The sequence below is a fragment of the Nanorana parkeri genome, unplaced genomic scaffold (genome assembly GCF_000935625.1).
Source record: "Nanorana parkeri isolate BGI_ZX_2015 unplaced genomic scaffold, ASM93562v1 scaffold219, whole genome shotgun sequence".
Taxonomy (NCBI): Eukaryota; Metazoa; Chordata; class Amphibia; order Anura; family Dicroglossidae; genus Nanorana; species Nanorana parkeri.
In genome coordinates this window covers 801,888-813,172 of record NW_017306487.1, presented here as the reverse complement: position 1 = coordinate 813,172, position 11,285 = coordinate 801,888, and the positions used below count along the sequence as shown (strand labels likewise).

General features: G+C 43.0%; 1 protein-coding gene across 1 annotated transcript in view; it reads left to right on the top strand.

Annotated features, from left to right (window-relative positions):
- LOC108786619 (tetratricopeptide repeat protein 30A) overlaps nucleotides 1-4,195 on the top strand; it is a 50,928-nt gene extending 46,733 nt beyond the window's left edge. The window contains exon 19 of the mRNA XM_018555946.1: nucleotides 4,015-4,195. Within this exon, the coding sequence (XP_018411448.1) occupies nucleotides 4,015-4,151 (137 nt within the window). The 3' untranslated portion in view covers nucleotides 4,152-4,195. The remainder of the gene's footprint in view (nucleotides 1-4,014) is intronic.
- The last annotated feature ends 7,090 nt before the right edge of the window (nucleotides 4,196-11,285 follow it).

Genomic DNA, 11,285 nt, shown 5'->3' with positions numbered 1-11,285 from the left:
AAATCAGTGGACCGATTCTCCAGTGTGCTTCCACAACAGGGTATTTTAACCTTTGCTGCAGTACATGGTAAGCAAGAATTAATAGACAAGCATATTTATTACTGTATAAGCAGCCTGACATAAATTAATAAATGCAGAAGGTTTGATTGGGCTTTACCTTAGTTATTTTGTGCTTCTGCAGCCCCAGTTAATGAAATGCACTGTCACCATAACTCTTAGATGAAATGAGAAATGTCAGCTGTATTTCTTTATCGTACAGGAGATAGGGCTTATCGAGATGGTTGGGTTATATAGCGGTATCATCAGGTGACTGGACACTGGCCAGAGTAGTTTGGAGCCTTATAGCTGTCCCAATACCACAGATCCTCAGTTTTTTGCCACTGCCCTTAGGTGACGAACATGTTTTTTCTCTCTCTTACCTCATGATGTCTTTAATCAAGTTTCTTCAACTGCACATGGCCCCCTCTGCAAAGATGCAATTTCCAGATTGGCGCCCCACAGCATGAGCTTTGGGGGAAGTACAGTCACAGGGTGTGAGTACCTTAAAGGGCCTCTCACATGGTGGATTCAAGACACAAGGGGACTAGAGGAAAAAGCGGGACCGATATAGCTGCTGCTGGTGGGCATATTGGGTTACGTGACAGTTCTGTTAGGTACTCGGTTGTGGATGATTTGTCTGTTAGTCCAACTTTTAAATCCCTACTCTGTTGAGTCTGCTCCTGTGTAGGCAGGGTCTCATTTCTCTTATAAATTCTCTTGTTTTGCGGCCTATGATTCTTCTCAGATGGCAGGATGTTTATTAATGTTTGCAGAGGTTTGGGTTCGAGATGTACAGGATCTTTGGGTCCAGTCAGTAGAATCCAAAGGTAACAAGATGGTATTTCTTGCTATTCCCCCATCTCAGTTCATGATCTTCAGTATGCCAACCTCTCTGTTAAAAGCAGAGGCATTACAGAGCGTTCATCAGCAGCTTCCAGGCTCGGGGTTTATCGATCTTGTTTCCCATTTTGGTAAGATTCCAGGTATTTTATTCCAACCTGTTCACAGTTCCAAAGCCAGAGGAAGGGATTCATCCTATTTTAGACCTAGAAGGCCTACATACATTTTTGTCAGTACGCCATTTCCGGATGGATTCAATTCATTCTGTCGTTGCCTCCCTGGAAGAGGCAGATTTTTTGGCCCCAATAAACATTAAAGATGTGTATTTACCCGTCCCTATTTTTTCTTCCTACCAGCGTTTTCTACGCTTTGCCCTAGGAGGGGTACATTTTCAGTTAGTAGCTTTCCCTTTTTGGTCTCTCTACTGCCCCTGGTTTTTCACAAAAGTTTTGGCACCAATAATAGCCCTGTTGCATCCTTAAGGAATTCTCAGGGTGAGTTATCTGGACAATCTCCTCCTAAAAAAACACAGTCCAAGCTGGATCTAATAGTGAACCTTCGCAGGACGCTTCAGTTGGATAATAAACAGAATAATCAGAAGTCGTCACTGACCCCAATTCGCTTGGAGTATCTGGGGCTCGAATTAGACGCAGTCAAGGCCAGAGTGTTTTTTCGGCCAGGCAAGCTTCATTCTCTACCGAATCTAGTACAGCACCTTTGGTCACAGTCACGTCCCTCAGTACGATTTTGCTTGAGGGCCCTGGGAGAGATGGTTTCCACTTTTGAGGCAGTCCCATTCGCTCAGGCTCACTCAAGGCCACTCCAGCTGAACATCTTGACTTCGTGAAACAGACAGTCCCTTTTGCTAGATTGTCCTATGCGTCTTTCTCCAAAGATAAGAATCTCTCTGAACTGAAAATGTTAGGAAAGTTTTTTTGGCCATTTCAGTGGAGGATCCTCAGTACAGACGCTATTCCTTCAGTTTGGTGAGGTATTTTAGGGGATCTGTCAGTTTAGGGGACGAAGAGCTCACAAGAGTCAGCAGTGCCGATAAACACCCTAGAGCTGAAGACAATCCACCATGCTCTTTGTCACTGGTCCCGCTGTCTTCAGTGAAAACCAACAAGGGCGCAGTCCACAAATGCTATATACATAAATCATCAGGGGGGACCAGAAGTTATGCAGCCCTAAAGAAAACATAGAAAAATCTAAAATGGGCAGAGGCTCATGTGTCAATTCTGCCAGCAGACTGGCAGACTTCCTCAGTTGGCAGCAGCTAGACCAGGGAGAGTGGTCCCTAAATTCAGAGGTGTTTCAACAGATCTACCAGCAGTGGGGTACACAGGACATAAATCTTCTAGCATTTAGATTCAACAACAAGCTGGACAGGTTAGTATCCAAATCCAGGGATCCAAAAGCCTTTGCAGTGGATTCTGTGGTAACTGGGGATTACGGTGATCCTGGTGGCTCCCAGTTGGCACAGGAGAGTGTGGTTCACAGAAAACCTCCATCTGTCTGTAGAACCTCCATGGAGGCTTCGCAATCACCCAGATCTACTGTTTTTGGTCCTGTCCTCCACTCTGCTTCTCAGTCGCTGGCTTTGATGGTATGGCTGTTGAAGCCCAGGCCCTAAGAGAAAGGGCTTATTGGAAGACATTATTCCTACTTTATTGAAGGCACATAAGCCCTCTTCTTGTAGGATATATTATCGAGCATGGAAAACATACTTTGCTTGGTGTAAAAGAATGAACTTTGATCCCAGAGTTTTCTTGGTGAGCCAGATTTAAGCATTTCTACAATCGGGTTGGATCAGAAATTGGTTCTGAGCACCATTAAGAACCAGATTTTAGCCTTAACAGTTCTTTTTCAAGAGCATTTGGCTTCTATTTTTTTAGAAAAGGCCTTCGTACAGTGGGTTACTCATGTAGCTCTTCCTAGACGTTCTCCTTTATCTCAGTGGAATCTTAATTTGGTGCTTTACTGTTTGCAACAGCCTCCTTTCGAGCCTCTGGAAAGTATACTGTAGGTTTGAAAGGCCTTACTCATTAAGTGGTGTTTCTGATAGCTAAACCCGAGCTATGAGGGTCTCTAAACTAGCGGCCCTGTCCTGTACGGAACCTTTTTTGGTTTTGCATTGAGAAAAATTAGTTTTTAGACCCAGGCAGTCCTTCTTATCCAATGTGGTTTCATCTTTTTACCTTAATCAGAATATTGTGTTGCCCTTCTTTTTTCCGGATCCACAGAATCCTAGGGAGAAATCATCACACTCTTGGGATGTTGTAAGAGCGTCACGGGTCTATGTCAACACCACCTCCTCTTTCAGACAGTCGTATTCGCTATTCAATCTCCCGGCAGGATCCCATAGGGGTTTCTCTGCCTCCCATTCCACTGTGGCTCATTGAGTTACACAGGTCATTCTACAGGCTTATTCTAGTAAGGATGTTTCCAATCAAGGCTCATTCCACAAGAGCGGTCAGTACTTCCTGGGCTCTTTCTCGCCAGGCACCTGCTCTGCAGATTTGCAAGGTGGCTACTAGCTCGTCTGTTCATACTTTTACTAGGTTTTATAAGGTAGATGTGCAGGCATCAGCAGATGCTAAGTTCGGCAATATGGTCCTGCAGGAGGCAGAGTAGAGTAATACTGTGCTGTGCATGCTGGTGGTTGTAGTCCGTTCCCACCCCTCTATTATCTCTTTTGGACATCCCAGCCGTGTTGATTTGTGTCCTGTACTGTATGATCAAGAACATAGGATTTATTACTTACCTGTAAAAGGAGTACAGTACCGGACAAAGGACCCTCCCCCTATATGCCCTCTATTGCTTGCAAATAACTGAGGATCTGTGGTAGTGGGAGGGGCTATATAGGCTCCAAACTGCTCAGGCCATTGTCCAGTCACCTGACAATACCCTTATATAACCCATCCGTCTTGATTTGCCCTGTGTCCTGTACTGTACTCCAAGAAAAGGATTTTACAGGGAAGTAGAAAAATCCTATGTTTCCATATTAATTGTCCTGTGTATGTATTGGCTTAGAATGCCCTAATAATTTCAACAGCATATGACCATTCAGAAATAATCTAGACTTGTTTTTCCACATGCTGGAAATTTGTACATATTAACGTTTTCTATTTTCAGTTTATGGCAAAAATATCCCAGCTTTAATTGAGCAACCACTGGAAGAGGAAAGAAAGCACATTGGCAAGAACACAGTCACTTATGAATCCAGACAACTTAAAGCTTTAATCTATGAAATAACCTCCTGGAATGTGTAATTTTTTGCAAAAGAGCATTCCAATGTTGCTGATTATGTATTCTGTTTTTGTGTTAAATATGTGCTTTTTGAACTTTATAGTATCAATAAAATTATTTTGCTAAAAAAGTGTTTCCTAAAATCAAAGGTGTACATTGAGACATTTAGAAAGCACAAAAAGTTGCAGCAGAAAACATTTGGAAGACGGTCCCTTAAAGTGGACCAGAACTGAAAAGGAGATTTTTTTTTCTAGGTGATAGAAAACATCTAGATATTTTATTTGTGTCCAAGCAGTTTCCCGAAAATCTTCCCTTTGTCTTTAATTACTCTTAGAATATAGCCGTGAACTTCCTGCCACGTGACTGTGCCTACAGCCTCTTAGCTGTATAACTGTAGTGTGAAAGACACTGCTGCCTCTGACTGCTAGTCTCACCAGATTTGGTGATGTCATTACTGTACTATTTGCTAAACAGGAATATGTACATGAGGACCTGCACTGCATGCATCTCCCTGCTTCTACTTCATTAATTGTGGACCTGTGCTTCCTATACCTTTCCTGCTGCCTTCTGGATATTACCCCACCAGTAACCAGATCACCAATCATCTGGAGGCAGCCACCCCTAAACAGAGACACAGTGTGGAACAAAACAAGGCAAGTAAGTATGGGGAAAAGATCAGATGCAGGGAGATCATGGTCACCAGTCCTTTGACCTTTGTTTTATTTTTGTGTTCGCGGTTTTCACAGTTTAGGTGCTCTGGGCCTCTGTGGACTGTCGGCTTTACACTGGAAGTGATTCTGGTGCCTTAACAGCCACCGTATCGCTTCCAGGGTCTGTAAAAAAATGTACATCACATAGCCAGACTTGCATATAATCTTGTTTGTTAATACATCTTTATACTCTCTTCTATTTGGCATTAGATCGTTTGTTTTTGTCCTCTTACTCCACCTTCCTTTTTTTGTTGGCTCCTGTCACTAGTGGCGTCTTTCTTGGTGCCACCGCAGCATGCGCACTCCCCCTCCACCCTTAGGGCCACACAGATACATTGTAACGCTCTGGACATATCTGTGGTCTGAAGACATTTTGCAATCTGTCCACTTTCCTTTGTCTGACAGTTTAACCCTTCACTAAATTCTAGCACATCTTCTACAATATCAAAGATCAACAACGTTTCCCTGTTTGCCTTTAGTAAATCAGCCCCATAGTTTTGAGCTGAAGACTTGTACGAGGTGTGATCAAAAAATATGGTGAATGCTGCTGCCGAGTGCTATCCAACGGAAAGGCAGGGATCTTCAATACGAGAAGCGGCTTGTCGAACCTTAATAACAGTGTGACAAGTTTCAACTTGTTCGGTGCTGTCAGTTGGTTTTGAGCTACAGTTGAAAGAAGGTATGTTTTAGGGCTGGTGCAAACATGGGCGCTCCCAGGAAACGCGTCCCGAGGCCGTGCGATTGTGTGCACTTGCCACAGCGGTTGCCCATTGATTTCAGCGCGGCCCCATTGATTTCAATTGGGTATTATCTGCGTAGCAAACGTACCCTTTTTGCGACACGCAACGCGCTGCTTTTTTTACCTGCGATCGTGTTCGATGGCATGGGGGAAATTGCAGTGGGAAACTGCATGATTCCCTTGGCACGACTCGGGTGCCATTAGAAAAGAATGGCACCACCAGCGCAATCAGTGGTGGTGTTCAACTCCATGACCGCGCGGCAATCCATACGGTTTCGTGCACGTTTGCTTTGCGGTCACGGATTGGGTAAGTCTGAACCTGGCCTTAAAGTGTGACAAAGCTCTGTGTCACACATCGCTTCTAGTACGGCAATTTCTGCCAAATTAAAACATTATGGTGTGTCGTCATCCACCTTATTCGCCGGATCTGGCAACGTGCAACTTCTGGCACTTCCTCAAAGTCAAAATTACCTTGAAAGGTAAACGTTTTGAATCGATTCAGGACATCGACATTGATTCAGCCATGACAGAGCAACTAAAGACACTCATAAAATAGGACTTCCAGAAGTGCTTCAGAAAGTGGCAAAAACGATGGGATAAGTGTGTTCGATGCGAGGGTGAGTATTTTGAATGGGATTAATGGCAACGTGTCTTTTATTGTAATTAATTAAATATTCACTGTATTTGTTTATCACACCTCGTATATTCTACCACGAATGCCTGAGCAGGTGTACAGCAGGGCATCCAGGTCCCAAATCAAATAACTACACTTTTCCTTCCTTAAAGGATGGGCATGCTGATGTATAGGCACTGTACATACATTAGTTGGGAGTGTATGATCTAGATATGTTGAGCACAACCCCTCTTCAAAGAAACGGAGGCAAATGCTTTGCCACATGTAATGTATGAAGCCTAAATCAAACTAATAAATTAATCTACTGTATATAAAAATACAAATGGCTCCCAATCGATCCCAGCGCACACCTAGGCAGCTTCACGCAATGCTTGATAATTTGCTTCCTTTAATGGATCTGAAATAGTACAATTGCCTAAACCTATCTCTGCCTCATGAATCATATTAGCACAGTGCGCAGCAAATAGCTGGAGTAACTCTAGAGCAGAAAGGAGAAAATAATAACGGCCCAGAGGTCTGACAAGTAATCATAAGAAACATGGATGTCGAACTGGCCTGCCTGACCCCAGCAGGAAGCTGAGTTAGAAGGCTGCAGATTGAAGGTGTGATTAAATTCCTGGCGTATGCCTGAGCTGATTACACTTGAGCTTCTTTGTCACAATCCGCTGTGACATATCAGAGCAAGAAATACTAACTCTACATGCAAAATCAAGGCATTCTATATAAATGTTCTCAGAAATTGCTTTTTATGTCCACCGTAGCCTTGATAAATAGCCAAACCTTTTGTAGTAAAAATCATTGCTTGAGTGTTTTATGAGATACTTGCTCTTTGCCTTTCAGAATTTATTCATTCGCTTGTGGAAGGAACAAATTTGTCATTCCTCTGCCATCAAACTGTTGTTTACTGTAACAAATGATGAGATGACATATTTTGGGATATTTATAGTTACACTGTATCCAGTGCTGTAGTCTTGAAATTGCAAGTTAAAGCCCAACGCCAGGCAGGATTACCTTCACAGGTTTCAAGCAGGCAAACATTGTTGTTCAATAATTCAAAAGGTTTGATGTCTTGGAAGGTTTTTTACCCCTACGGGGAAGGGGGGGTACCAACATCCCTTGTAAGTTACAACACATGAAAATGAGCCTAAATTGGACTTTTAAATTTTGACTCCACTTTTTTGAGAATAAAACAATCCCTTCTTGGTAACACTGGTCTACAAATTGTGGGAAATTATCGACCTCCTAGATAAAATGTGTTAATTCTTACATATTTTGATTAGATGAATTAGAAAACAGGTTATAAAGGTGCTGGTTGGCTAAAATTTTCAAGATATTTCACATTAAAGATTTATACACAGGCGAGTATATTTGCCTATAAGGGAGGGAGGTGTCTGATGACCATGATGCCTCGTAACTTCTCAACAAAGGATGGTAGAACAAGGAAAACGTTACCACATGGAAGTGTATACATTTATCTTCACTTTGAGACTAAAGATTACTACCTAACTGTAATGTATTGTTCTTTTATTGGAAGGTTCATTTGTCTTGGTCAGATCTACGCATCATACAGTTACAGCTGGTGGCTTGTGAAAGTGTCATTACCTAACATTTCCAAGGAACAGTTGCGTGATATTTTCCCTCAGAAGCCACTTCGCAGATAACTTCTGCTGCATTTGTGGCGAGGTTATATTTGCATCTCAAAAGTGCAGGATGACAGCAGTGGTAAAAACAAAGAGGCATACCACCTATATTTTGGACGCAAAATAGGGGATCGGGACAAGAATTGGGCCCCTCATTATAGTTGCATTACATGTGCAACTTATCTGCGTCATTGGCTAAACAAGAAGAAAACGTTCATGCCTTTCGCAGTCCCAATGGTGTGGAGGAAACCCACCAATCATAGTAGTTTCTGCTATTTTTGCATGGTTCCTCCAATTGCAAAAGGGATCTCAAGAAAGAAAAAGTGGATCGTGGAATATCCAAACATTCCAACCACACTGAGTCCTGTACCCATGGTGAGGACGTGCCTATTCCAAATCCACCAGAATCCTACTCTCTAGACACAGATGATGATAAAGACGATGAGCAGGATGCAGCTGATCCAGGGCCAATAAAATAAATAAATGAATGGAAAGTTATTTTATTAGTATCAATAAAAAGATACATTTGTATTGATTGGTGTGGGACCATTTTCATTGCTATATCACATTTTGCAGAAAAGTTATGGAGCATAATTATTATTATTATTACATAGTATTTATATAGCGCCAACAGTTTGCGCAGCGCTTTACAATATAAGGAAGACATTACAGTTACAATACAATTCAAGACAAGATGGTAAGGAGGGCCCTGCCCCTGAGGGCTTACAATCTAAAAGAGGAGGGGGAAATGATACATGAGGTAGCTGTGGGAATGAATTATGTGAGAATGTGAAGGTTCAGTGGTTAGGTTGAGGTGGGATAGGCTTCCCTGAAGAGATGAGTCTTTAGTCGCACATCCCGCTCGTAATTTCATACATAATCGCACATAAATCTTAATTTTACACATAATCGCACATCCCGCTCGTAATTTAGAATTATTTTGATGCAATTTTGACCTGAAGCTGTATCTTGGAAACTGGAGCCAATTAATGCTCAGGCCTTAATTTTCCTTTATTAGTGACCCAATTCTGGTAAAATTTAGCTACTTTAATTTCCGAGGCTTTCTCCTTGTAGACCAGTGTAATTAATGCACATGGCAAGGATGTTAACAAACTTTGTTGCACATTCCTAACTGTTTATGTTCCTAAGAAAAAGCTGTTTCTCACCATGTTTTTCCAGACTGATTCCTGAATGGGAGTGTCCGGATCATTATAACCACCTGGTGGACTTCAAGTGTTCTAAAGAGGAGGTGTCTGAAGGGTTAAGTGCTCATTTATGTCTAGGGGATAGGAAAAAGCTGTTTTACATACCTGATCTCCGCTCACCCGGCAGTCAGCGCTCCCCAATTCTCCCATCTGCTCAAGGAAAGGACTGTCCCTTCCTGTGCTCTTGTACAATGCAGGGCTGTGGAGCCTGCATTGTACTTGATAATGTCCATTGCCCTTAGACTGCCGAAGCGAAGGAAAGAAGAGGGTGTTGGAAATGGTCTAGTAGCCCAGAGGGAGCAGGCAAGAGCGGGGATCAAGCAAGTAAAACAGCTTCTATCTGTCCCCTAGGCATAAATGAGCACGTATCCTTTGCAGTGCAGGGGTAGCCCCAATGCAAAGGACAACTTGTAATTTCCCTGAAGTTGGGCTTTAACTTAAAGCATTTTAACTGTGTGTTGCAGTTGGGAATGCATGGCCCGAATTACTGGAATTGGCCAAAAACAGAGCTTGACAAACTTTGAAAATTCAAAGGAGCCACTGTTTGGGTATTCTGCCAGTTGTGTGTGCCATGGTCATCAGAATACAATAGCCAGCAAGGGAGATTCGTCAACCGATTGAGAAAACCACAAGACACACAGATTTGCATGCAATATTTTTAACTTGTGTTTATATTAAAACAACAACATAAAAAACTTTAGTTCTGGTTTAATGTGGACTAATCACTAACTAAACACAAACAGCCATAATATTCAATAAACTACCTTATGGAGCTGAAAGCTGATTGGTTGCCAAGGTGTCAGGAAGCGGATCTGAACGCAGAACCTTGGATAGCACCATGCCTGATCTCCTGTGTAATCCTCAGTTAAACCTAATTTCTGCTGAACTCTGAACTCCTTGCCCCTCCATTGAACTTCCTATTTAAGCCATGCCTCTGCACTTCCTGTTTGCCAGATTATTGTGCTCCTGCCAATATCTTGCTTCCTGCTCCCTCTGTGCTACAATCTACTCATACTGCTACCCGTGTATCGACCTTTGGCTGCTGATTCACCGACAACTCTCACCGTCTCCTGCTGCATACCTGATACCTTTGGCTCCTGACCTCGGCTTGTTTGCTGACTACGCTTCTGCCTGCTCCTCCACTACTACCCTCTGCTTGTGTACCAAACCCGGCCTCTAATACTACGAATTGCCTGCTGCTTCAGCTGCTGGACTCTGAGCCTGATCCCAGATCGTGACACAAGGGTTGCTGCACATACAGCTCTTAGTTATGTTTTATGAAGACCACTAATTTATTAGACATTGAGAATAAAACTATTTAGCTCACATTTTTCCCCTGAGTGCAAATGTAGGTTTCAGAAGAATGCTAGTCTGATACTATAACTACAAAATGTCCATATACTGTACATACTGTCTGCTGTTCACTGTTTAATATCTATGAAGATTGGAATAGATGACTGATGTCCAACTACATTCCATATTCCTATTTCATCTTTTATTTATGAAGTGGAATGTATTATAGAATTATTTGGCTTATCATAGTGTGACATGCAACATTTTAATGTTATCAGGTAAGTGTATTTTAGGCATAATTATGATACATAGTTACATAGTATTTGAGGTTGAATAAAGACGTAAGTCCATCAAGTCCAACCTATTGCGTGTGTGCATTTATGTTTCAAGAGTTAGTGGACATGCATATACAATTCTACTGCCCTCATAGGAGCAGGTAGACATAGAGGCTGCCATCTACTGCTTCTTGGGGAACCAGTGGTGACACAGACATGTTTTTTTTACATATGTGATTCCTAGTGCCCCAAGACAAACGCAGGCTGGCTAGCTGGGACCACCTGGGTCATCACCTGATCCAGGGCCATCCCTTTAATGAGCCAGCCTCATGCTGTTGCCTCAGGCAGCATCTTTTGGGTCACGTGGGTGGGGGGCAGGTAGAGCGGTATGGCAGCTCTGCTTCACAATGTTTACAGTGTGCCTGCCACCCCATTTCCAGCCAGAGCGTCCCAGGTTCATAAGATCCGAGTGGGGAGATGTGTAAGGGCCATTCACATCTCCCCGCTCAGCTTTTAGCAACCTGGAATGCTCTGGCACCCAGTAAAGTCAGAGCTGGGACGCTGAGCCAGGCGGGGGAGATGCAGAGCCTACAGAGGGCGGTGTCACTGGAGTAACCCCCCCCCCCCCCCCCCCCCCTCGGGGGGCAAAAGAGACAGGACA